The following is a 27,364-nucleotide window of genomic DNA, read 5'->3' as shown; positions in this document are numbered from 1 at the left end:
ACACCTTGTTGGTTTGTTCTCTTGAGCCTAATTTGTGTGATCTTGAATATTTGCTGAAATGTTTAGACACAAGAAAGCAAGTAGAGACAGGCAGCCTTAATCAGATTGTCTCCAGTTTGTCAGATAGTCGCAGGTAGTTTTTATTATTTTAAAGGAAGTATCCATGTCTAGGGAGGAAAAGGGGATCGAATTTTTATTGTATAATGAAGAGTATGATCCAAGCAATTCTAGGGAAATTTTAGGAAAATGATAGCAATTTGCATTATCACTCTTTTTTAAGTAAAAGCCTTGCTATAATGAATTTTGGGAATACATTGTAGATAACTATAATGGAATCATATATCCTATCAGTGGTTTGAAACACTGCTTTATATGAGGGTAAGAATAACTTCTTACTGATCAATTAAATCTATGTTAAAATTAGTTTCTTAGAACATTAACTTGCTTTGAAATTTCAGGAGTTGTAAATGTCAACAACTGAAAGAGTTCAGAAGCTATGTAAAATAAATGGCAGATTCAGAACTTCAAAAATGAAGGTGGCCTCGAAGCAAAAAACCTTATGAATGCCTGTGAATATGATTCTTCTCAGTGTATTATCTGAATGAAGTATTTTAAAAGATAGCTGATTATTGACTTTTAAAGGATGGCTTCACTGCTAATATCCATATCACATCACATCCTGCTTACTTTCAACACTAGAGTTCCTGCAGTAGGAGTTTTGTACATAACTAACAGAAGCAGATGTGTTCAAGACACAAAAGCACAAAACTTAGCATTGAAGTTTGACCAGGGTGGTATTTTTCACATCCTTTCCAAACAGTTTTTATTACCTTAAATTGAAGAACTGAGAATAAAGTGTGAATGTTTCTCTGCTCCTGGTTATAAGAAATAATCTGGTAGTACGTACTTATTTGCAAATATTTTTTGGAAAGTGGTACAAGCTTGATTTAAGTGTGTGTGTATGTGTGTGTGTAGTTACAATTGTGTTTGATACTCCTTTGGATATATATGTTTTCTTTCATTTAATTAATTTTCTCAAATCCAGTACAACTCACATGCTGGGTCTTTTGGGCTAAGTATGCTTAATAGGTTTCTTAATTTCTTCCAACAGTAAGCATATATCCTTCAATTTCTCTACCAAAGACAACTTATGTATATTAGAGGCCATGGGATTCCACAAGAGTAAGAGAACTGTCTTTGGACTGTAGACTTCCTGTTGACATTTAAAAAAATGGCAAAATTGGCAAATGTATTATACATTGAATGATATATATATGCACACTTTTAAACTAAGAAAATGTGTTTTTTGCGGTTAGTAAAACATTTGATAAGGAGTGCTATCAGATTCTTTTTAGCATGATCTTTTAGAGCACTTCAGTGATCAAATTGCTTAAGGGGAAAAAAATTAGAAAGCTGAAATCACAGAATCACAGAATGGCCTTGGTTGGAAGGGACCTCAAGGATCACGAGTCTCCAACCCCCTTGCCACAGGCAGGGCCACCAACCTCCCTATTTAATACTAGACCAGGCTGCCCAGGGCCAAACGTTTTTTTCCCAAAGCTCAAAAGTTTTGGCACATATTTCCATTTTTTTTAGTTGTAAATTTATTCTCATTAGATTTCTATCAATGAAAACTTCCCAACACTTGATGGAACCAACTGAAACCTTACTGTAGGTGAAGTAATTAGTTAAATGACTTATAAAACACAGTCTGTACTGTGGACAGGTTAGTCCAATTCCTGTAACATATGCTGATCTTTTTTATTCAGTATTAGTAATATTTAAAGAATGACAATGATATCATAATGAAGACATGGGTGTTTAGCGTTTTAATATCTCCTAATTTTACTGATTATTGTGTCACTATTTCTCTTCCATTTCTGTCACTGTGTTGCCACAGGGACCCTTTCAGTGTTCTTTATCTTTAGAGAAACTTATCTTCAGAGAAAAAAAAAATTATTTTACTTTGTGCTTATTATCACCATTTTGGTAGCATCCTTGCCTGCAGTATTAAATATCACTTGAAATACCACATTTCTGACTCAGACATTATTTTGCTATCAGTAAAAGTGCACATTTATCAGTCCTAGAAGCTTGCTCTCTCCTTCCTCTGTGTTTGGAAATTCTGATTACATTGCTCTTTCTATACAGTTGTTCTGTTTACACTGCTTTGTCTCAGCAGTGCGCTTCTGTCTTTCCATTGTTCTATTTTAAAGTGTCTGTATCCTTTTTTTTTTTGTTTCCCCCTTTTTTTTTTTCACAAGTCTTCAAGTAAAAGAGGATATGACCTTTCTATTTTCAGTCTCAGAAACATCCAGTTCAGTTTGTGCTTTCATGTTTTCTACCATCTCCCACCATCTATCTTAGTAATTTATTTCAATACCTTGTAAGCATATGGATCAGTTTCCTTCATCTTCCTTCTACTTCTTAAACAGATTGCTTACAGCATTTGCTTTTTAAAAATTACTTCATGTTATGAACAGTAACAACCAAATTCTGTCAAGTTCAGAAAGAAAAATATAGGAATAAATCTAGAAGATTGTGGGAGTCTATTAGTCTTGTTAATATAGTGATATGGTCAAAATGACAAGGTCAAAAATTACAAGGCTAAAGCAGTAACTATACTACTTTTTAGCTGAAATAATGGATCTGAAGGAAGTTTTCAAATGCTTGGTTATTTAAGTGCATTTTAAGCCAAAGATCTGATTATTTTCCAGATGTATTTGCCTTCAATGCTTTCATTCTTTCATCCCTCTCTAGGCTCTATTTTCTACTTGCTCTTCAATACTGTTGCTTTCAGAGTGAGATCTTTCATTTCCTTTAATGTTTTAAAGCATCTGCTTTATTTCAAATTATTATCAGATTCACTTGCCATAGGAAACCATGACAGATATTTCTGAGGAAGGGCTCAAAACAGATCCCCTAAAAGATATCTTCATTAGGATTTCTTGGAGTACATAAGCCACAGTATCATTGCTTAATGGAAAAGAAAGTTACCCTAATTTTTTCCTTAATTTTTTCTTAAACATTACTAAGACTGCCTTCAGTTCAACTTACTTTCTCTTTAAATACACTAAGGGAGATTGACCATGTAGGATGACCTTTACCATGTTTTCAGGACTTCATATTATTTCAGAATAGAAATTCTTACACATCCACAACTCTTAAATAATTAATTATGCCTACACTTCAAGAAAAATGGTCTGATTTTCTTAGACATTTTGGCTCTATCTATGCTAAGACAAACTGGCATGAGATACTCTGTCTACTTAGGCACTTGTTCTTAAAAATGTAGTAACCATATGTACCCTGTCTACAGGGAATGTCTTCTCATGTGAGCTAACATGGCAGTCATGTCCAGAAAATCCTTGGGAAACTACTAATTACAATGAGTGAAAATTGTGCAAGGGTCTGTTGTATTTAACAAGAGAGGTGCTTGTGGCCTAGGATTGAGAAGTATTTATTTCCATTGATTAATGCATTAGTTTCTAAGCTACAGAGGAAACAAAAGAAAAAAAAATACAGTGTAAATGTGTATTCCTTCATTTGTATATATTTACTTAGGAAAAGGAATAAAGATTTTATTGTGCAGAATATTTTGAGAGTATGACTTCAGAATAGGCTAAATACATTCACAAAGTGGGACAATGAATTGAGTTGAGATAAAACATTAATTTCTGTAGTAACTCTTGCAAAGGAGACAGCACAATATTGTCTTGAGTTTCCCTTAGGAACTGTTTGTACTTGGGAAAATAAAAATTAAAATATCTATCTTTTTTTTTTTTTGTGATAGTTATATAGGGACACATCTTCATATAGCTTGTTTAAAACTAATAAAAGAAACTAAATTGGAGTCTAGAAGATTGTTAATATGCTCGTACAAGAAGCACAAGACTGATTTAGAACTTATCTGGCTAAATCAGTTGCTTTAATGGTTTTAATTCAAATCTAAACTTGTTTTATTTTTTTAAATCTGAAAATTTACAAGAAACAGTGTACACAAGTCATTAAAAATGCATTCCTACTTAATGGCAAACTATTTGGTTTTGTTTAATAAGTAATATATGTAGGGCCTGAGAAAACATTTATGCTAAATGTACTTAAAATTTGCTGGAAAACAGTATACTTCATGATAATATTTCTTCCTGCTGGAGAGCTTTGTAGAACTGTTTGTTGGCACGCCTGATGAGGAATGCTTGACAGGATGTTTTGTTGTCTACTTTTTGTTGGGCAAATATGGGAGATCTGTGTTAGTTCCAGTCATGGGAACAGATTGATGTGTGCTGTGGAGACCCATCCTTGGAAATACTCAAAGCTGGATGGGCCATGTCTTTGAGCAACCTGCTTTGGGGTAATTGGACAGGCCAGTTTCCAGAGGTCACCTCAGCCAATCTCTGAGTCTAATTCACAGCCAAATCATAGGAGTGCAGAACTGTTCCATAGCCTAGTTCTATGTAATAAATGGCAACTATACAACATAATATAATAAGTGAGATTACAGTCTTGTATCAGTAGGAATGAGGACTTATCTCCTCTAAGGACTAAATATTATTTTTGTATTTCATGAATTTTGTGTGTTTTACAGCTTTACATATATGTATATATATATACATATATATATGTACATATGCACATATATATATGTATATATGCAATGATGCTACCAGAAAAAAGAAGTAGAAATCTTAAGTACCTTTTGAGTAGAATTATTTGAAAGTAATATTTTGCATGAATCTTCAATCCAAACTACAATGAAACACTGTATCCTTTGGTTTGCTAACAGCAGCGTTTGCTTTGCTCATCACTACAAGTTGAAAATGAGTAACAGTTAAGAAATGCTTCATGTTTTGGATTTTTTTAATCTCTAATTGTTATTTCTAGTGAGTTCATATAGCTTACGAGTGTTCTTGGGCTGTAGTCTGATAACAGTGATTCTCACATCCTGGTAAATTTGGCTCTGGATTATATCCTGCCTAGCTGCTACGCAGACTGTCTGTGAGTCTGTCACTCATGGATACTGACCTCAAACTTGCCCTCTTTCCCCTCAAGACAGGTTTCTATACATTTGTGAAGTCTAAGTTCAGGCTTACCATGAACCAACACTAAATAATATTTAATGGCTCTGCTGGGAGATACAAAAATGCATTCTGCTCAAGAGTGGGGAATGATAAATTAACAGACATGTTAGGAAAAAGAATTAAAAATTAAAAAGCAAATATAGCTGTTATAGTACCCTCCCACTATGTCTGCATGCCTAATTCCTAGTCAGTAGTTAGTACTGAGATTATTAAGAAAAAAGAAAAATAAAGTTGAGAAAACTAACAATCAATTCTTTTTTTAAAAAATGTAGAGGAGTATTAAGCATTCAATTTTATTTACTTTTCTATAAAAGCTATTTTTCTATTTCAAAACAGATCTGACTTCATTATATGTCTCCTAGCAATAAATGTCTTTTAATGCAGGTTTTATCTCCCTTTTTCTTTGTCTTCTTTGCCCATAAGATTTCTATAAGTGTCTCATCGATGACATTTTTTTCAGGGTCACATGCTTAGTATCTCCTGTGACTAAAGTAAGATTGACTATGAGCTAAGGCTAAAGTTCCATAAGATAGGTCAAAGCTTTTGTATCTAAGTTTATATATAAATGCTTAGATGAAAAAATACAGTGTTCAAAAACAATGTGATGAGAATTTCATGTTGACATCTGTGTGAATTCTTGATTGCTTAGCACTTTGGAAAAGGATGAGTTATGCCTCTGGTTGTCTGCTTGTCTGACATGAAATGAGTCATTTGCTCTCTTTTCTGTGAGAGAAGATTGTGAAAATGGCTAAATAATGTCTGTAAACTTTGAAGAATTATTTTGAATTCTGCCCAGTAAGCACTTTCCCCTTCTCTTTAGCAGTTGGCAGGTTTGTGTCTCTCTGTAATGATTCTAGTTTGGGTGAATTTCTTAAAGTGGTAATCACCCTTAACTGCTTTCAGGGACTTTTTTTTTTTTTTTTTTTTTTTTAAGTATATTCTTGAGACTTTATCTCAATTAAAATCCTGTATTGCACATTTGTAGGACATATTTTCATTTCTTAAAGTTTCACAAACTTTTTTTCTTAAAAACCTGCTTTCTTGCTCTATTGAGTTCTTTCTGTAAACCGTTCTGCTTCAGTTGTGTCTACATTACCTGTTGCTTTGTATACTTTGAATATTTTTGTATGACTATGTTAGGTATTTAAGATACCAAGGTGTATGTAACACTTCAATATGGGAAGAAAGGAAATAACTACCCCAAACAGCATACAGTTTGAATGTGCACAGATAGAAACAAGGGATTTAAGTTGTAGTAGTTATTCTGATAGCTGATCACAGAAACCACTGCAGAGTTATGGAAGATATCTTGCAAAATAATAGACTAAGAGAGCAATAATGAGCGATTTTTGCAAATATTTGTGACAGGTAAACTTCTTCAAAAGTACAGTGATGATGTAAACATTAAAACTGACCAATGGAGTTAACATATTATAAGGGAAAACAGTTCTCAAGTTTCTAAGAATTGATACAGCATTATGACATCTAGTCACCCTGGGTATGGGCACATCTTGTTTGATAAGGCCAAAGAATCTTGCATTCTGTTAAATTTGATGGAAAACAAACACAGACTTATATTACCTTGTGGATGATAAGAAAAAATATATACTACATGTGTATTGAAAAAAAAAAAAAAAAAAGTTAAGTAAGATTTAGATGATTTTGCTCCAAAACTTAGACAAGGATTTTTGATACATGTAAGAATTGGATTTATTGTGAGCGCTGGTAGCATAGACACCACTAACCTTAGCAGTCCCCAGGTTTTGTTACTCATCTTTCATGTGCCAAGCTACTGTGTTAAGCGCTGATAGACTGGGATGAATCATTACCTCTAGAAATTGAAAAAAACATATACTAGCAATGGCAGTGAAATGAAGTCTGAAGTAATTAAAACTTGAGTTAATTGGGGTTCATATACACTGCTTGTTAAATAGGGTGTTTCTGAAGGTTGCTTGGAGACCAAAATAGCTACAGCCCTATATTCTGCCTGCTTTCTGCAGAGTGACTACATCTTGGCAGGGAACAAAAGCAAAATTAACTCATTAGACACATCTTCCTAAAGAAACCCAAGTACTTGCTGCTGCAAACTCAATTTGCAGACAACCTGCTTTCCAGATCCAGATGGACTTCCTATAAGGGGCAGTACGGACAGGTTCATATTGTGTTAGGAGGAGTTTATGATAGAATGTAATCTGCATTCTGCAATCTGTCAAATATAGTTGACATGCAGCATGGAAAAAATAAGTAGAAAAATTAAATGTATTTAAAACCAGGCATCTTATGATATAATAGTGTAATACAGCACATATTTTCACCTTTCTTCTTAGAGGACATAGTTACTTCAGTTTCTGAGACAGGCTGTGTAAGGACCTATTCACATTCTTATGCTTTAACTATCTTTTATATATCTGATCATTGTGTACTCACTGAAAAACGCCTAATGTTCTTCATTTTCAAAATCTCTAGTATTACCTTTAATAGTTACTAAATGCATAAGGTATTCTGCAGAAGTGAATTCAGCAACCTTCATTTCCAATTCTACTAATTTTACCGAATTCAGTATCAGGTTTATGTTATTACAAAGACATCTGAACTTGGAGATGTGTTTTATCCTATTACTCTTTGGAACATGATGATGAGCAGTAGGATGGTAGCAGAGACCATGCTGTGAGGGCCCAGTTCAGCCTGTGCTTTGCACCAGTTTTTGGATACCACAGTTCCTTGTAGGAATTTGTGATGTTCTGAGTATTGTATCGTGGAGACTTAGCTGTGGGTTAAAACATGTTGGTAGACAGCATTGCCAAATATAGTAGTCCTGTGACTTGTTTTGTTTGAAGAGTTCTAGCACAATAAAAGTTGGAGTACAATAGACTGACAATTGCTGTCTCCTTTCACATAATTATTAAGCAATCCTGGTAAAGCATGTAGTGTTTTACAACAGTGGCAGTTTTGATCTTGACCTTTTTGGGGGTTTGGACTTTTTCATTATATTCATAAAAACCATTTGGATATGGTACTTGGGGACATTATTTAGGATGGGTTGTTAGAGTCAAGTAGTATGAAGGTCTTTTCGAATCTGAGCAATTCTATGATTCTGATTCATTTCTCTCTCCTTTTTCTTCAAGCTTCTACTGTCAATCTGTAGTCCACCTAAAAGCTCCCTCACTACCGAGCCCAACAAAAAGCCAGAAAACCTTGCCGCAGTCCTAAGGAGCCCAAAAGTATCACACCTGGCATTCAGTTTTCAGCATGCCTGGTAAGGCTGAAGTAGGGAGGGATGAGGAGTCCACCTACATCTCGCTCCCTAGATCCTGTATACTTAAAGACAATTCAGGCTTCTCATGAATTTGACAGAAAGATGAAAATGTTTGAGGAGGTGAGGGTGGAATGAGACAAATTTGATCAAGTGAGAATAGGCAGAATGGGAGAGAAAATCTGAATGTATTTTTCATATATACACTTATGACTTTCTCCAAACTAAATCCCTATCTCTATCCACAAGCTTTCCCACTTTGAGAATCAGTATTTCACAGTAACTATTTCCATAGACAGTATGTGTCATTTTACCATCCCGCAACTTGAAGCATGAGAATTAATTTGCACTGATCTGATGAAAGAGGACCTCTGTCGTAACAATATTATTTTTAAAAAGTACAAAATGTTTATAATAAACTATGAATGATGAATATATGTATTTACATGATTTAAATTAGTGCTTTTATTAATGTAAATGTATATCAATCATTTTAAGGTATTAGTTCTACAGCACTGAAATGTCAAAATAATTTCTTTTTCTGAATGTATCTTTTTAGCATATACAAATGTTGGCTGGCAAAATTTCAGTACATAAAACTAAAGGGAAGTATTTCTCCAGTTTCAGTGCCTGCAATTCAAGGTAAATCAAAGAGTTTGAGCTGAAGCTGCTTTTTTAGCTAATATGAATCAGAGTTCTTCAAGATACAAATCAAATAAATTAATCAAACAGTAAACCTTACCTGCATGAAGTCGATAGCATGTTTTCAGAACATCTTATCACTTCATCTGTTATATCTCTCTCTCTCTCTTACACACACACACATACAGACACAAAAAAAATCACAGAGAAACCCAATAATTTTAAGAGTGATAAATGTGGAAAACTGGATAAACAGTGGTAACAAACTGGCTCTTCCTCAAAATTGCTAGGCTCAGAATATTCTTTTTTATCTGTATTTTTTACTGGCTTTCTCCTCAAAAAGCAAAAAAGCAAATTAAGATGTTTGATGTGATTTTCATTTTTTAATATAAGCATATAGTGGTATATGAGGTCTTCTCTTCATTCTAGCTTCAATCAATGTAACGATAATTTCTAAGCTTCTTAGATTTTACATGACTCCCTTGACTTTATATCCTTCAGTGCCTTAGGACAGTGACCCATGTGTTGCATTCATCACTTCTCTATGTTGTTCATATACCAAAGATTTTCTTTTCATTACTGGATATTCTTGTCTTTTATATCATGCACATTATTGTGCCTGATCTCAAACATGTTGACATATTATTTGTAAGAATAATTTTTTAAAAATATATTAATTTGACTTCTCACTGATTTGTACAAATGCAACCAGATGATATATATGATGCCTGCAGAAACATTAATTTCTGACTCTGGTATAAGATGGTGTCATGCCTTCAGCTGCATTGATCAGGCAGCAGGAGTGATGTGCTGAGGAATACCTCTCAGTTTCGTTTCTCAGCTGAATAAATTATAAATCAGGGCCTGACTTCTGGCCGAAGTATTTGCTCATCTAGGCAGACTGGACCTAGCTTTCATGCTATTAGTGGAATCAAGAGCTGTGGGAGAACAATGACTAATCCAATCAACTATCTTCAACCTGTTTTAGATATTGCATTACCATAAGGCATTATAACTCACTGAGTTAAAAATTACTGTTCAGAAAAAGTATTCCGGATCATTGAAACCTTTATTTCAACATTTAAAGTGGCAATTTAGAACAGCAAGAAGCATTTCAAATTACAAATATAAGAATACTGTCAGTCTTTAAAAAGACAAATGTTTGTTTTGAATGATGAAAATAGCTGACAAATATTTTAATCACCAATTCAGAACTTTAAAAATGGGTAAACTGTGTTGTTTCCCTCTCAGAAAAGCTGAGATTGAGAGATGTAATCCATCAGTTTCAATTCAACAGCAAGATGAAAACTTTAGAAATTATTTTTTACTACTTCATTAGTTTAATTGACATAATCTGACTGCACATTTTATATACTGAACTATATTTACAGATCTTAAATCTGTTTCCATGTTCTATTTCTGTGCAATTTTTTTCTGTTTCCTCAGCACACCTTAATAGCGTTATATTAATTAATTTTGCATTGCTCTGGGCTGCTGAAGATTTGAAGCCTCTATACTGCTACACTATATATGTATATTTACTTATTTTCAGAAGCACATTTCTCTCTTTTTTTTTTCTTCACCCAACCATAGGATTAAAAAATACCAGAAAAACCCTAGATCCCAACATAAGTAGATTTCAAAATCTCTAATGTTACCACTGCTCACTCCTGACTGGATTATTTATATCTTTACATTCTTACGTTTTTTCAAAAATCTAATAAAATCTATTTATTGCAGGAATAGAATAGAATGGAATGGAATGGAATGGAATGGAATGGAATGGAATGGAATGGAATGGAATGGAATGGAATAGAATAGAATAGAATAGAATAGAATAGAATAGAATAGAATAGAATAGAATAGAATAGAATAGAATAGATCAGATCAGATCACTGGAAATTCACCAGTACCTTGAAAGAAAAAAATAAAGGTGAATCTTTGCTTTTAAATGAAAGAATGTGTAGTTAACAGTCTTTCTTCAGTGCTTTCAAACCAATGCTTCTGCGGAAATATTAATTCCCAGGTTTTGCCTTTCTTTGTAAGACAGAAGCTTTTAATAAACAAGGCATTGTTCAAAGGGTATGGCAGAGGCAGTATATGCTGTGTCAGCTGCTTGTAGTTAACCATTTAATTGCAAAAGTAATTGCATTGCTTCTAGCAACTTTTGAGATTTTCTTTCTTTTATGAAACTGAAAGTGTCATGACTGTAGGTCAGGACTTTTTTAGGTCTCAAAAAAGCTGAACACTGGAGGAAATATGTGAGAAAAAAAAAAAAAGTGAAATAAATTGTTAGAAATTATTGGAAAATATTTATATACAAATTCCAGTTCAGATAGGCTTTATTAAACCCACCTTTGCTCTGTAACTCTCTAGACAGCCTGCTTTAGCAGGGGGCTTGGACTTGATCTCTGTAGGTCCCTTCCAACTCCTTCAATCCTGTGATTTGGTGAAATGGCCACAGCCTGTAATTCCTAGATAGTTCGCTGTCTGTATGCCTCTTATAATTGCCAGTGTTATGTTTTAATTTATGCTTCCTGGAGCCTCATGACAATGCAAAATGCCCTCACTTGGATGAAGAGCCAGTTTCTATGGGAGGTGACAGTCTCAAGGTGGACACTAGTGCTAACCAAGGTTATAGATCTGAATTGAGGCTTCTTGCAAACATCTAGACATCTGGGAATTAATGTAGGCCCTTCTTTTTGCTCAACATAATCTGTGTGGGGAATCACAAGGGCAGATATGGCAGGAACAAATATCCATACAGGAAGTCAACATATCTTTTCATGTCATCTATATTTAACCCATTTTTAGTAGTTCTTTTTGTGGGCACACCACATGGCTTTCCCCACAGCTAGCTTCCTGATTGTTTCAGAGGGAAACAGGGCAGGCACATCTAACCTCTAGACTTGGATTTACAATCACATCAGTAGAAGAATCGAGATGCAATCACAGGATTATGACTGGCACATTTGTGAAGGGAAGCTGGCCAAGAACACTCATTCTGGTATGTAGAATGATAACTAACCAGTAGATGATGGAATTAATGGATGGATTTTAGTGAGCTGATTGGGATGGCCAGGTAGTCTCTTGACGCTGAAGCCAGGAGTAATGAAATCAAGGGTTCTCCTTGACCATTCCTAGAAAAGCTTTGTGCAAGAAAGGGAGCTTACATGGCTGAGACCAAATCCCAAATATTCATCTAATATTTACTAAGAAATTCAGAGAGATAGTAGTGAAGGATCATCTTCATTTTTCTACTATTTTTTTTATCTCTTTTACTACTTTCAAAGTGAAACATAATGGTAGTAATGCCTTCTGCAAAGTCTCTAGCTTGCCTGCTTTGAATGCTGTGTTTCTGAATCATGTGCCTCTGCTGCTGCTTTTCTCAGTGGTGAGCTGCACACCACGGTGAGAGGTGCTATGCTTTGGGATGAATCTGTTGAGACAAAATTGAGTGTGGGAATAAGCACTGGTGCTGGGATTTTAGGATGGCTGCTGAACCATAGGTGCCATTTTTTGGAAATTAAGCAGACAGCCATTCTCTGGGAGATGTACCAGAGAAATTTATCCAGGCAATGTGTTACCTGTGTGGAATACATCACAAAAGAAAGTGTAGGTACAGAAGCCAGCTCTAAACATGCTTGCATGCTTGTGTACTAGCAGCAAAAATTCATAGATGTTAGTGCAAATTAACGTATCTAATATTCAACAAACTGCCTTACTGAACTCATTTATGAGTTCAGAATCGTAAAACTTTGGAACGACACGAGGATGGAACCATAGATGTGTTGTACATGTGGCGAAAATTGTGAGAAAGTTTTGAAAATGTAAATACCTTTGTCATTATGTCTTTAAGGCTGTTGGTCAGACTTGCCTTCCACTGACCAAATGAAAAGCAAGTACAAGAATGCTGTCTGTGGGATCAGGAAACACACAGAAGTCATAATTTAGTCTCTTTTTAAGTATGCAGATGCAAATTTCATGTCATTCTAGAGGACAGAGCTATCAGTGTACCACCACTTTTTATTTCTTGTTTCCAAAGTATGGTAATAAGCCAAAATTTTAGAATGTAAATCTTGCCTTAAATTCAATTTTACGTAAATGTAAAAGAAATATATATAACGTACATTGCATAGCCAATATTGCCTTACTTATTCTTTAACAAACATTTTTAACAAAGAAATAGAAAACTATTATATTTTCTAAGGCAAACAGAGAAAGGTATTTCAGGCACAGCTTGATAAAATTCAGATTAAATTGGTAATTTTGATTCCCAGTATGTGGAATCCATGCATTAATCAAATGAAAAAGCACAGGAAAATTGTTACTCTGTACTGCAGTTATTTGTTACACAAGGTACACTGCAGGAATACAGTGCGCATGCAATTCATTCATCTTGGTGGTAGTCCAGTAGTTCTAGCCCATTAAATGTATTTACTCAGATGGCGTAGTAATCTACATGCCTTGTGATTTGTTCCATTAAAATATTTTTTGTCTTTCTATGGAATGCATAACTAATGTTTTTCAGCTTTTTAACCCAGAAATGACTCAATTGCAGTTAATGGAATTAAGCTAGCAAAGCAGAAAGCAGAAGAAAGCTCTTTATTTTTAATCTGAAGTAGCACACAATGGCTAAATTTTGGTTTAGAGATACATTAGTTAAATTTAAAAATCTAATGAGAAATCCAGAATGGCAGTCTAAATAATACCTAAATGTAAAATTAATGCTGATGGACAAATGCTGTGTTCGTATCATGCAGCCATCTGCATTTGTTTAACTGAGGGAAAAGAAGGATAGGACAAACAGCATAGTTATGGTGAGTGAAGCTTTGGTTTTTTACACAAAAAGTCTGCAGGTATGTCTGCTTGATTGCAGTGGACAACAGTTCATATACAGATAGTTTGAAGTGATACTGAATTTTCCTCCTGAGTTGGAGAAATTAGCTGGGAGTTCAAACTAGAACTAAACCTTTCTTTCCTAATTTTTTTATTTTTTATTTTTTTGCAGTTATGAATACACCTCTAGCAGTATTCAGCTTCTCAAGTGAATTTGTCTTATACAACAGAGAAATAGCTCTAGGAACAGGGAATTAGAAGCTGTAACTGCCTTTCCTAATTAAGGCTTCCCATTAGGCTGCCTAGTTTATGTTTTCTTATGGGCATTCTTTCTGTTCCAGTAACTCTTGGTTTAATTCCTGCATAGTGACGGCAGAGCAATGTAAAGAGAAATCTGATGGTCTGTTGCCTGTGGTACTATAAGAGTTTTGCTGATTGATGGAAAATGTGTCATTGAATTATGAAAGCTGATGGGGGAGTTTAGCACAGATACTTGTGTAATGAGATGTAAACTAAGCAAATATACATAAGTGTGAATATCACAGACATTTACTGTATTTCCTCTCTCTGGGTACTGTTTTTTAGCTGTTAGGCAGACTAGACTGGGACACTAAACTGTCTTGCTAAATCATGTAGTTAACTATGGGTATTTGTGACTCTGTGGCAAATTACATAGTGATCCTATCACCTTGTGTGCCAGTATCCTTCCTGGGCATCACCTTAGGTGATGGAAGTGGCTAACTGTAATGCATTGGCTTTTGCTTGATCTAGAATATACTGTATTTTCAGTATTTCCAATAGTTCACATATTTACCCTTTCTTTAAAAATAATATGCATGAAGTAAGTATAGTTGGCCAAGTTCAAGCAGTCTAATACAAGCAAATCCGTGTACCCAGATATGCGTTAGCCATGCAGAGAGGAAATATCAAGAATGCAATATTAAATGGTATAGAAAAATCTATTATCAGTCTGGTAATGTGCATGTTTCCCTCATAAATCTGATCATTAGAAATAAATTTAATTTTGTATATGAGCTACGGGAAGTCATGAAAAGTTGTTTAGTCTTAATATTGTAATCTGATTTCTGTCCCTTTGCATTGCTTCAGATAGACTAAGCTTCAGAGCTACCTGTGGAAGTATGATGGATTTAAACAGGCCAGATGCAGACTTGGCTTTTGTGAAGAAAGGAAAAGTTGTTTCTCCTCAGCTAAGGCCTCGCATACAAAGTTGCAGCAGTTGGCAGTACCTCCCCTCCACGCTTTGTTGAAGTTTTCTCAATCTTATTCTGCATTCTGATGGCATGAATGAATCATAATGATTAATTGCTGAACCATGTCAGTAAACAAAAACAAACAAACAAAAAAGAAAATTCCATAGAAATCTGGGCTGTGTGGGTTTACATGTAGATTGATTTATCTTTATTTGTAGTAGCTGCACTCTTCAGGCTGTGCCTTGAATCAGCCAGGTGACATTCCCTGTGTTTATCACTGATGCTCTCACTAATACCCAGGAATTATTTTTTAAATGAAAATGAAGATTACAGTATTGCCTCATTGCACTTCCAAGTATTAATACTCCTCTTTTAGTTATGAAGACATGGAGAACATGAAAGCTAAGAGAGATGTTTATCAAGTTAGGAAATAATCTTGTGAAAACAGCCTCTTTTTCAGAAAGTTAAATACTACCTAATTGATTTTCTCAAACATCAGTGTGCAGTTGTTTTGGAACAACTTTTAGATGAGGCACCACCTCCCTGTCTGTTTGCTTCATGTCCCTTCACGTTGCTTAGAAAATGTGTGTAGGTGAAATTTGAAGACTCTGGGAATTTGTAAAAGCTCTATGAATATTTGAGCTTGAGTTATTCTGTTAGCGTGCATAGATGTATGACTACACAAGGAATACAGTAGATCAGATCCATCAGGGAAGTGTTAATACAATTGCAGGCATGTTGCCCAGATGGTCAATGTGTGAATAGCTGCTCCACTGTAGTTCTGGATGCCTCGGACTTAATATGCATGGGCAGATCAACTATGTGTTTAGTAATACAGATACAGCTGAATAACTTCAGACTTCTCCTGCATGTGGTTTACAAATGATCTGTACACACAGAGTATTTTGAGTGTGTGTAGGAATTATTTGACAGTGCATACAGTACTAAGTAAATACGAATATATTTTGCTTGCGACATTTCAGAACAAACACAATGACACTATTCTGAAAATTTCTGAGTAACTTATTTTCCAAAATTTTGCCTCTTAGTACCAATTGTAGGGGCCAATACTTCATAGGTTGTTTGGTGTTTTTTGTTTTCTTTTTTTTTTCTTTTAAAGGAAATCAGCATCTTTTAAATTTTATAGTGAGAAATCTTCATCTCAGGTATTTAGAATCTGTTCCTCTGATTATGGGTAGTGGTTCTATATACCCAGAAGAAGTATATTTTTTTTTTTCTCAGAAAACCGGGTTATAGATCATATACAAAAGCACTTTGATCCCTCTGCTCTGATTTATCTACTCTATTCTTCTACTCAATACATGTGTGATTAAAATGTTTGTGCTTACCTTGGCATTAATGATGTACATGATTATCATTAATACGCATAAAACAAAGCTTCTGTTTTATTTCCTTTTAATCTGTTGATATGTTCCCCTCACAGCTATGACTTGTATTTTTACTTCTCTGTCATTCCATAACTCTTATTTATTTTGAAGTGTACTGCTTTGTCCTGAGCATTCAGTTTCCTGAAAGTCTGAGTAATCATTTTGCAAAAACCACAGCAATGAGTGACGAGTGCAATTACACAGAATCACAGAATCATAAGGGTTGAAACGGATATCTCTGGATATCATCTGGTCCATGAGTGTACAAACTTTTAGCCTGCTTGAGATGAATTGAGTGAAAAGGAATTGTCTTGGGCCACATACAAAAAATATAGTCTACGTATTTTAGTATCAAAACCTTTTGTTATATTTTTTCTTTTCGTAGAAAGAAGAGCAACAAAACATAAAAGTAGTAGGATATTTGACCTTTTTTTGTGAAACTAATGCATCAGGCTTTTTCAGTGGCAGTGGTTGCAATTGTTAGTGAGTTCTCAATTGTTCTTCAGAGATTTTTAATGAAATATTATTCTTCCTGTGCTTCACAAATGTACATACCGCCAATTAACAATGATATGATTATTTCATGATTGGGTGGTGAGTGATATTTTTCTCTAGTAAAATAAGGCTTATAAAATTCTGGTAAAGGGGCAGGATTTCATTTTTGAGTTGAATGTCTGATTGCAACTCTATACATTCTATATGAAAATCTGCAGGTAACGTATTGATGTTGACTGAAAATGGGTGCAAATGTACAAAAAAAACCCATGTTTTTTTGGCAATCTTGAAATCTATTCTCCAATTCATTATCAAAACACGGAGTGAAGCTGTATATTTTTTGCTGTTCACAGGACTGTGTTTAGCCAGTGTATCAAAATGCATACAGTTATTTGCCATAACTTGAGTTAGCAGTGCACTTGGACCTCCCTGTTCCCAGTTTCAGCCCAGACAGTACAACTGCATACTGCTTCTGTTTGGTTGTTGTGAACAATAAGTGAGGGCCCAGGCCTGGGCAACTCAGCTGTGCAGAGCCGGTGCCATATGGTGGAGGGCAGCCATAGGACAGGCTTAGCCCTGCGGGTTGAATGTACCTGCAAAAGCAAGTTCCCCAGTGTAGTTTGCACAGGGCAAAATGGCATCTGACATGAAAGTGCCTGTGAAGCAAAGATGTGTCACTGAAGTCCTCTTCTGTGGAAAAAGTTGCACCCATTGACATTCATCAACGTTTGCTGAATGTTTATGGAGACCAACAGTGGATGTGAGAGCAGAGAGTGATGGATGGTGTGTTTCAACAATGGTGACAATGAGATGGAGTGAGATGGAAGGCAAGGCATTTCCAGATGGCAGTGCACAGCTGTCACCTCCACTGGAGTAGATTTTTATGAGCATGCAGGTTAGCTCGTTACTGGAAAAATGTGTGGCTAATGGTGGTGACTATGTTTAAAAATAATGTTTTGTAGCTGAGAATTTGCTCTATCAAATAGTGTTATTGTGCTCTTTGTATCTGTTGTAGTTTCCATGGAAATAAGTAGAAGGTATTCGTAGGTTGCTCCAAAAGTAATTTAACATTCCAACATAAAATAAACAAAAGCATTTCGAAATAAATGTTGTAACTTTCTTATTCAATGATTGTAACATGTTTGCTTATTTTTTTTTCTGCTTCCCTTTAGTATTTTCCTATGCAGAAGAATAAATGGTAATTAAAATGTGCAGGATGAAAAGATGGAGCAGCCAGTGCTTGTACCACCAGGACCAGACAGCTTCCAGTACTTCACTAGAGAGTCTCTTGCAGCTATTGAACAACGTATTGCTGCAGAAAAAGCTAAGAATTCTAAACAAGATCGTAAAGACGATGATGAAAATGGGCCAAAGCCAAACAGTGATTTGGAGGCAGGAAAAACACTTCCATTCATATATGGTGACATTCCTCCAGGAATGGTGTCTGAGCCCTTGGAAGATATGGACCCATATTATATCAACAAAAAAGTGAGTCTAATATCAGTCCTGTTCATATCAAAATGTTTGGAGAGCTTTATCATACTTGTTTCATTCTCTTACTGTAAAATAGTTTCTTCATCTGTTAACTGACACCAGTGTAGGAAAACACCATTCTAATAATGTGGAAACAGCTAATCATTGTTAAAATAATTAGCACACAAGAACAGAAAATGGTTGATGCCATTGATAGATATTCATTCTACCTCCCAGAAAGTAAATACATATTTGACATCTATTTATAAAAATTAAATTTAGCTAATGCATAATAAGTGGTCATGGCACCAAGCCTGCTGAAGCTGAAGAAGTATTAGGTCAGTCCTCTCAGAAATATGGTTTGAATAGGTGGTTTTCTGTGGAGCCAGGAGTTGGGCTCGTTCATCCTTGTGGGTCCTCTCCAACTTGGGATATTCTATGATTCTATGTTTTCAAAACACATTCACCCTCATGTGCTGTTGGCAGATCAGTCTTCCTGCTTTCTGTAATGAGAAATTTTACAACTGTATAATTTTTAATATTAAATCAATCAAATTGGCAGCAAACGTGACATGATGACTGACTGTATAATTTGGTTATGTAGTGGATGTAGCAGGGTATAAATAAATAGAGTGAAAATCTAGACTCCTATACACAGCTCTCTTAAACAGTAACGAAGTGCTCATCATCTGCAGTGGAACAGAATAGAAGCCATCATCCTTAGTGGATATTAACTTTTCATCATTTTCTTTTAATATGCATCAACATATACACATATTTGTATCTTCTGATATAATTGAACGTGTATCAAATGAACAATTATATCAAAATTATATCAAAGCTGAAACACAGTACATAATCTTTGATTGTAAACAAATGTAAGGATTCTAGATGTAGTGATAAAGAACCTACACAAACATACATATTTTATAGATTGAATACTTTGCAAATTTACTGAAACTGAATACTACCATGTGTCATTCTGTGTCTAAGATTCTTTACATTTAAAATTAACAGCATGAACCAACATTTTGGTCCCAGGAATCAGGTGATTTCAAATTCTAGGGAAAATTATGGAATCAGAGAAACATAAGGATAAGCAGAAAGTATCACAAGAAGAATCTAAAACTGATATTAAGGTTTCTGGTGGAAGTGGTCTTCAAAGGCTCTGGAATCCTTCCAAGCTAATTCTGTTGCACTGCCTATATACAGCAGAAAAGGCTTACAGTCTAGCAAGATGGCTAGCTTGGCTGATGCTTTAATTCTTAGATACTGGGATTATGAAACTCTATAAATATCAAGACAGGAATTATTTTGATTTGCACAATATGCTGTGCTCTGAGTGTCTTTTAGCTTGCTAAATTTTATGTGATTTATCAGTCTGATTTTGACAAGAGAGGAAAATACTATGTGAGAGCACAATATTTTTATCTTTATTATTTGATGCCTCTGAAAGAGCCTTTATCTGCCATTCATAGTATATAAAAACTTCTCTTTAAATCTCAGTTCTACTTTTACAAAGATGAAAGATCTGTTTCTACAAAAGCAGGTTTTGTGGAGTTCCATACTGATTACATCTGACTGATTATGATACAAAATCATACAAAATTGTATCTCTACCTGCCCAGAACTCATCCTGGATGTTTATAGACAAATCAATCAGTCTTCTGTGTCTGAACAGTGAGAACTGTGAAGATGTGCTAGGAATGACCTACAGGTACTTTTCTTGAGCCCTTAGAAATTGACAAGCCATTTAGCGCATTCATTGGTGGAGCTGAAAACCTACTGCATCAGGCAAGTCTGCTAGCTGAAGGTATTAAATCAAGTTTCTAGATCTGGCCTATGTGAAAGGAAGAATCTTTTTATTTGCACGCTAAATAACTTCTACAGGCAAGTCACATTTGCAGTACTGCCTGCTGGCATTTTCTTCTCTGTGCTCAAGTCCACGGATCTGCTCTATGCAAGTGATTCAATCTTCTGCGAAATATGAATAGAAACAGCTTTTTCAGTCAAATACAAGACAAAGTTTTCTCACCCATTACAATTCTCTCCATTCTTCCTTCCTTCAGTGGGAGGAAAATAGGTTTTTCTGACATAAATTCCAGCATTAAAATATCTAAATCCTAGATTTTCTTATCTACTTTTATGTGAATTCTGAAAAGATTTTTATCTTGCTTTTTTGAGTGTATTGATAGAAGTTCATGATCCTGTCCTGCAAGCCTCAGAAGCAGAGATAGAGAAAAGCCTGAAGCAGAAAAGAACAACTCCAGGAAGAGCCAAAGCACTCTTAATGCTTAGTATGTTCACCTCTGTACCATTTCATGTTGCAGATTTTTCTTGACTCCTTTCTGAATTCTGTCCTATAAAGTCAAGGAGTCAAGCAGCATACACTATCCCAAAGTAACAACCTGACAATTGCTGCATAATAGTTAGTGATTATATATTGTTGCCTGGGGAAGCATTTATCTGAAATTACATGGGTCTAAAGAAGCAATACAGACTGAAGGAAAATTACTATTTGTTAGAAGGAGTTAGGACAAGTATATGGATTAGTAAATGCCGCATTGTGGATCATCTCTGGTAAGATGTGCATAAACGATATCTGATTCAGCCATAAAACATCTAAAAGTTTGACTTCCAAACGTTCAAATAGGCTACAACAATGGTTATCTACAGTGTTTGTCAAATGATTCTAATAATCGTATTCACTGTGTTTCTTCAGAAAATCTAATAGGCTGTAGAAATACCCTCTTTATTCCAAATTTGAGTCATAAGGAAAATCATGCATCAGTTGCTTGATATCTGTGTATTGCATCACACTAATTGGTCTGGTGGTGGGTTTTTTTGTTTGTTGTTTTTTTCTTTCTTTGGAGAGGGAATAGGGAGTCTTCTTTGCTGGGTAATATGAATCAGCAGGGCTGAGCTCTTCCCTAAAGGTCTAACTACTAAGTAATTAACAGAAGTCTGCCACCTATTTTGCCAAACTCAGGCAGTTTTATTTTCAGAAGGATACTTTTCACTGTACTGCATATGGGATCAAATTGAAATTATGTTTTGGTATCTTTGTTTCTATGCAAAACTTATCACCAAAGAGGATGTATCAATAAATACATTAAATAAATATTAACTTAAAGATGAACGGAATAGGCAAAAATAGCACCTAATAGCAGTATAGATTTCCACTGTACTTCAGATAGCCTTAATGCCAGCAACTGGACCATGGGAACAAAATTCATCTATTGCAATTTAATACCCCTCCTTAAATTCTTATGGTTTTATTATAATGAAGTGCCATTGTACATGGTGTTCAGTAATGCTGGTCTTTGGAACTGTCAAGTTTAGCATTCTAAAACTTTGTTCACTTTTTGTCTTCTACTCCTGTTTAAGTGCAAATCTGTGTGTTCCAAATACAATGGCAACTGCCTGTTCATGGTGAAGCTGCCATCACAAAGGATCAGGGAGGTTCATATCACTATCCATTGAGAAAGGATCAGCTGGAACCCTTTCAGATCCTCATGTGCAAGCACGCTTCAAAATCTCATCCACTTGGTTTCTTACCTTAAAGTCTGGCTATTTTATCTTGAAGCTAGGCTGCTTCATTTAAAAGGAGCGAAAGAATAGCTGGAATTAAATGGGCCCTACTTCATTTTTCTCCTGCTATAGTGTAGATTTAGCATTGCTACTGATTGCCTCTGCCCACCCTGCCTCTTGCTGATTGATGCCTGTCAGAAGAGCTCTGTCCTTTTGTCCTTGGTTACACCAGTTGCCTAATCCTATCAAACCATACCTCCTGGATTCCCGGACTTGATTTGTCTTGCAGAAGGAAACAAAAAAGCCTGTAAAATCATTTTACTTAACATAAGAAAAAGTGAACGCACTGGTGATCTTAAATATCTTTTATAGTTTCAAATGAAAGAATTTTGAAAATAAAAGTTCCAGTAACACAGAAAAACTAAGATCTAGCTAGAAAAAAAAAAATACTTTCAACAGACAACCACAAAACAAGAAAATGCCAATTTCAGAAATGCCACAAGTCTCTTGTGCTGGCCCTCTCTAGGGCTTTCCCTGAGAAACTATTTGGGTGCTAAGACTAAGAAGCTGGCACTACAGAAGGTGCTGTGGGTTTTGAGATAGTGTTTATCTAACCATGGGAAGTGGTAATGCAATACAGTAGTGCTCAGCCTTCAAGAAGCTGTTTCAAAGCCAAATGAGAGTTTTGGCTTTGAAGCAGTTTCTTCCTCCTGGTAGCCCTGGTAAGACAGCAGTTTCTCAGTTTGGGTCAAATATGGCAAAAATTACAGAGCTGGAAGCCAGTTTACAGGCACAAAGCTGCAAATTAGACACTTCTCTTTAGGTATTTCATTGAATTTAAATTTACACTGGAATACTTTGAGTCTGAGCCTTCATAAAATGATAAAGCACTTTATGAAACAAAAACCCTGGAAAGTATACATAATCTTCCACATATGAATATTAATCTTATAATTTATTTAGAATTTATTTCTCAGAGTATATCTACTTTGTTCTGTCAGATTTGGGTAGAATGTTTCATATTCATCCACACTCCCTGCACACTGCCTTGCATCTGGAATGAGACTGGGTGCAAATGCAGGAAGCTTACGCAGGAGTTGGACATTAGCTGTAATCCCTGCTTTTGCATTTTTAGGAAAATTCTTGACAAGATACAATTTTAGTTCATTTTAAAGGCTAGAAGTCAGTGGACCAATGCAGTCATTTTCAAGGTTCCCATCACAGAAATGTTTTGGATGAAAAATTAAAACTGAAATAGAAATTGTAAGTTTTGCTGGTTCTGCTTATGCAGGGCAGCAGAAAGTGGAACAACTAAAATAGCAGCAGCTTTCAACTGAAACTGGAGTGGTGCCAGCATGCTGTTATTTTCCATAAGGCACGTTAGAAAAGAAATGTATGTTTAATGTGCTTGTGTTCAAAGATTTTTAAAAAGATGTAGGTTGGCTAAATGTAGGTGGTGTAGTTTTAGATGCAAAGCTGGTAGGAAGTGTGATTTTTTTATTATATTTTCTCAACTACCTCATAGCTGCAGAAGCTGTTATTGTGAGCTGTGAGGCCTGGGGGCTGGGGCCAGATCTGAGAGGGAAAATTCACCATGCCCCTTGATAAATGGTACCAAAACCCATAATTCATCTGTTTGGCTACTCACATATTTAAAATGAAACCTTAATTCAAGGTCAAGTGAACTGCAGTTACCCTTGAAAGGTCATTTGTTATCTGTAATCTAACTGGAAATATAATTTAGGAGTATTAGCTCAGTTCTTATCCTGTTGTTCGGTTTCATCCTGCAGATTCTCCATCTCTGTGCAGAAGCTGGAAAAACAAATACATCTCTCATAGCTTTTCTACATATATTGAGTTGGTGTTCAAGATTCAGTATTAATGACACTTAGTATTAAGGGCTTTGATCTTTGTTACCAGGCGTGCTGCATAAAGCCAGAACAGAGGCAGCTCAGGGAAGAAGACAGAAAGTGATTTAGGGCTGGGAGAGCTTTTACTCAGTGCTCATCCCCTTCTACTCTGCCTTCTGTTCTTGGTATCCACCACAGGCTTGTGGAAACCATTATTTCTGCAACTCCCTCTGCCTCCTGGATGCTGCTAGCAATTGGTACCATTACTTCGTGGTCTGTACACACTAAGCATCGTGAATATAAGCAGACTGAAGAGCTGCCTTCCTTGAAAATTCTTGACATGTTTTTCTCAGACTTATAGCCTTCCCAGAAATAGTTCTGTACACTGCTTGCCATCAGTCAGTAAACTTCATGTCTTGCTCCACCTTCACAGATAACCAGAAGAGATCAGTATCTCCTTTCTCACATTTCCAGTGGCATCCTAGCTTACGGCTCACTTCTTCAGCAATGTAATGATAAGCAAGGAAGCTTTATCATAGTTTGTCCAAGAATAAACAACCCTAACAAAACAGAAAAAGCAATTTTAGAGATTTCTCATTGCTGGTTTCTTCAATACCTTTAATTCTGCTTGAATTTAGGCAGTAATCCTTGTGCATGCAGATCTCTTCCAAATTACCAATTCTTCCTTCTGCAGTGCTTTTTGTTCTCTTTTTGTTTGTTTCTACATTTGAAGATCACCTCAGTGCCACAAAGCAACTTGGCAGTCTGCATTTCCAATGTTATATTGTCAGTTGTTGCAGCCACAATGGGCTGCAGTGTAAGCAATTTTTTTCAAAGTTTCCCTGAGTTTTATGCACTTGTTAGTGGTTAAAATAAAATCTAACACGATGTATGTGTTCTGGGAAGGATTTACAACTTTAAAATACAGTTTTGCAGGGTGGTCATCTAGGATGTGTTTCTTATTCTCCTCAGGTAAGGTATACTTGGATGCCCACAGTCCTCAGAGATTCATGACTACATGTGTTTTTCTTATTTCTCTTCATCCTTAGCACAAACTTTGGAAACTATAAACACAATTAAAATTTTTGTTAATCATTTCTGCATCTTTTGCTACAAGAAGTGAATAATATAACTGATATTGTTTAACAAAGCAATATTACAAAAGCATTAATGAAATGAATATTCTATATTTAAAATTATATTTTTGGACATCAGGTAAGTACTGGCAGTAAGTTTTATTTCAAAAGTGTGTCATGCATTTTGTATATTAACTATTCAGAAACTCATGAATTTGCTGACTGTCATTTAAAAAGGTTTAAAATAAGCATCTACAGTGAATACACACTTACAAAAATTTTTGTTTTTCTTTTTCAGACTTTTATAGTATTGAATAAAGGGAAGGCAATATTCCGATTCAGTGCCACCTCTGCCCTGTACATTTTAACTCCATTCAATCCTCTTAGAAAAATAGCTATTAAAATTTTGGTACATTCATATCCTTTTGCAATTTTGGTTCATGAAAAAAAACCCTCATATTTCTATTTCATTGCAAATAGAAGTTTTTCATATGTTATTTTCTTTTTCAGCATTAGAATTATGGTAAGTTTCTATCAATACAAGGAAATTTCAATATATTATTTAAATACATTTGATTATATTATTCAAATACATCACAGCTATCCTGTCAAATTTTGATACTTAAATTATGGAAATTTACAGATGTATTAGAAAAATCACTAATCTCTGGATTTGTAAATCTTTTTCATTTTTTAAAACAGTCTTGTTAATTTAAAGACAATTGAAATATGCAGGAATATTTCAGAAAAATTTCTCCAGATTTATGTTAATATTAAATTGTTACATGCTCCTGATTCTTTTTTTGTGCTATGAAGCCTATCAATAGTAGAAATGACATTTAGTAATGAAAGCATTTTGTACTTATAAATTCCAGAAAAGCTCTCTGTTTTAAAATTTTACAATCTAGTTAATTGGAAATATCATAAGCCACTGCCAGAAAGCAGCAGCAGCAGCGTTGCAGGCAGTTTGCAATGTCTTTGTATGTGCAAATGATTAATGATTGGGGGATCATAACTGATGGGACTGTGCATGATACAAAGTTTTAGTCTGGTATCTAGATTGGTGCCTGATGTTCATAACAGCTGATGGACATTTCTAGAGAATGAGGTTTTTGTGCAACTTGTTGTACAACCCCAGGAGTGGGAAAGCAATCACCACATGGAAACGTTAGCATAACAGTAAAAGTAGAGCAGTTACTCAAAGGCAGAAGTCTAAGACTTACTAGAGATTGCTGGGGCAATTTTCTAAATATTTTCTAAGTATTTGGCTAAGAAGAATAAAATGGAGGGCTGCTGCTGATTCAGTAGACTTTTTCCTCTAAGCTCTCTCGAAGTTAAAGCAATGAGAGGAGGGATGGAAAGTGCCTGGAAAGAAGGGAGCAGCTGGGGACAGTAAGGGACCTGACAGACCTGCAGGCATCATGGTGATGATGGTGAGAAAACGGAGCCAGTACTGTCAGATTGAAGTTATTTTTATCTTAAATACAGAAGTGGTTTTTTTGTTTGTTTTTTTTTTTTGTTGTTGTTGTTTATTTTTGTTTGTTTTATCTTAAATGGAAGGACAGGTTTGTGGGGTTTTTTGTTTGTTTATTTGTTTTTAATTCAATACAAAGCAAACACTGCAAGTATTAATGTGTTTGGTCACCTACAATGTTCCATAATGCATTTTAGGTTTTGGATACTTATATTTTGTCAAGGTTAGCTTATAAGATTAAAAAAAAAAAAAAAGGCAGTAATGTTGTTTACTATTTTTACTAATCCTATGACTTTTATCAGTAAACTCTACTGCCCTGCTTTGAGGCAGGAATTTGGCATTGTAGTCTCTGTAAAAGAACAGTGCCTTTTGTTTTCAGTGCAAAATATGTATTTTGAGCACAGTGAAACTGGTGCATCTTGGAGAATCTCCACATACATGTCCTCTGAATTCCCTGAACCTCTGTATATGGGGCTCCAACCACGTGTGCCCAGACACACAATCAGATGTTGTTCACTCAGCAAGGAGTCAGTGTGTCTCTTCTAGAGCTCTGAGACTTCTGATATTGTTCTTACTTCACTGTTGGTACCTATTGTAATAGCAGTCCCCAAGAATTGGTAACAGATTGAATTTCTCTGCTGACTCACCCCCTGGTATTCTGCCTGCTTGACTCAAGGTAAATTATTCAGTTTTGAAGGCAACACAAGAGTGATGGAGGATGGCCAGACTTATGCAATGAATGGGAACAAATGGAAAAGTTAGAAGAGATGGGGGGAGAGAAGACAAAAAAATGCAGGCAACAGTGGCTGGAGTTGCAGGGTGCAAGGAGTATTAGAAAGGATCAAGGAGAAGCATAAGAGAAAAAGTGGTACCTTGGAAAGTATCTCTATGCTAGTTAGCCTTTGGAAACTGAAATTAGTGATATTCAGTATTTTCTCACTACCAGGAGCTATCTGGAAAACCAACTAGCAGTGTTTTTTGGTTTTTTTTCCAGATTTCCATCTTCCACAAAGTCTATCAGGCAGTAGGCCACTTCATCTGTTCCAGGAAGGGG

At 35.4% G+C, this 27,364-nt stretch overlaps 1 protein-coding gene across 5 annotated transcripts in view; it reads left to right on the top strand.

The window, feature by feature from the left end:
• Positions 1-27,364, top strand: part of LOC128076841 (sodium channel protein type 1 subunit alpha-like) — a 247,524-nt gene that overhangs the window by 170,526 nt on the left and 49,634 nt on the right. Inside the window, exons 3-4 of one of the 5 annotated variants that reach the window (XM_052675067.1) lie at positions 18,079-18,394; positions 25,135-25,255. The exons of the other annotated variants lie outside the window; for them this stretch is intronic. Of the exons in view, the coding sequence (XP_052531027.1) occupies positions 18,131-18,394; positions 25,135-25,255 (385 nt within the window). The 5' untranslated portion in view covers positions 18,079-18,130. The remainder of the gene's footprint in view (positions 1-18,078; positions 18,395-25,134; positions 25,256-27,364) is intronic. 5 annotated transcript variants of the gene reach the window in all.

The sequence above is a fragment of the Tympanuchus pallidicinctus genome, unplaced genomic scaffold (assembly GCF_026119805.1).
Source record: "Tympanuchus pallidicinctus isolate F22 unplaced genomic scaffold, pur_lepc_1.0 scaffold15, whole genome shotgun sequence".
Taxonomy (NCBI): Eukaryota; Metazoa; Chordata; class Aves; order Galliformes; family Phasianidae; genus Tympanuchus; species Tympanuchus pallidicinctus.
This window is presented reverse-complemented; position numbering and strand designations above follow the sequence as displayed.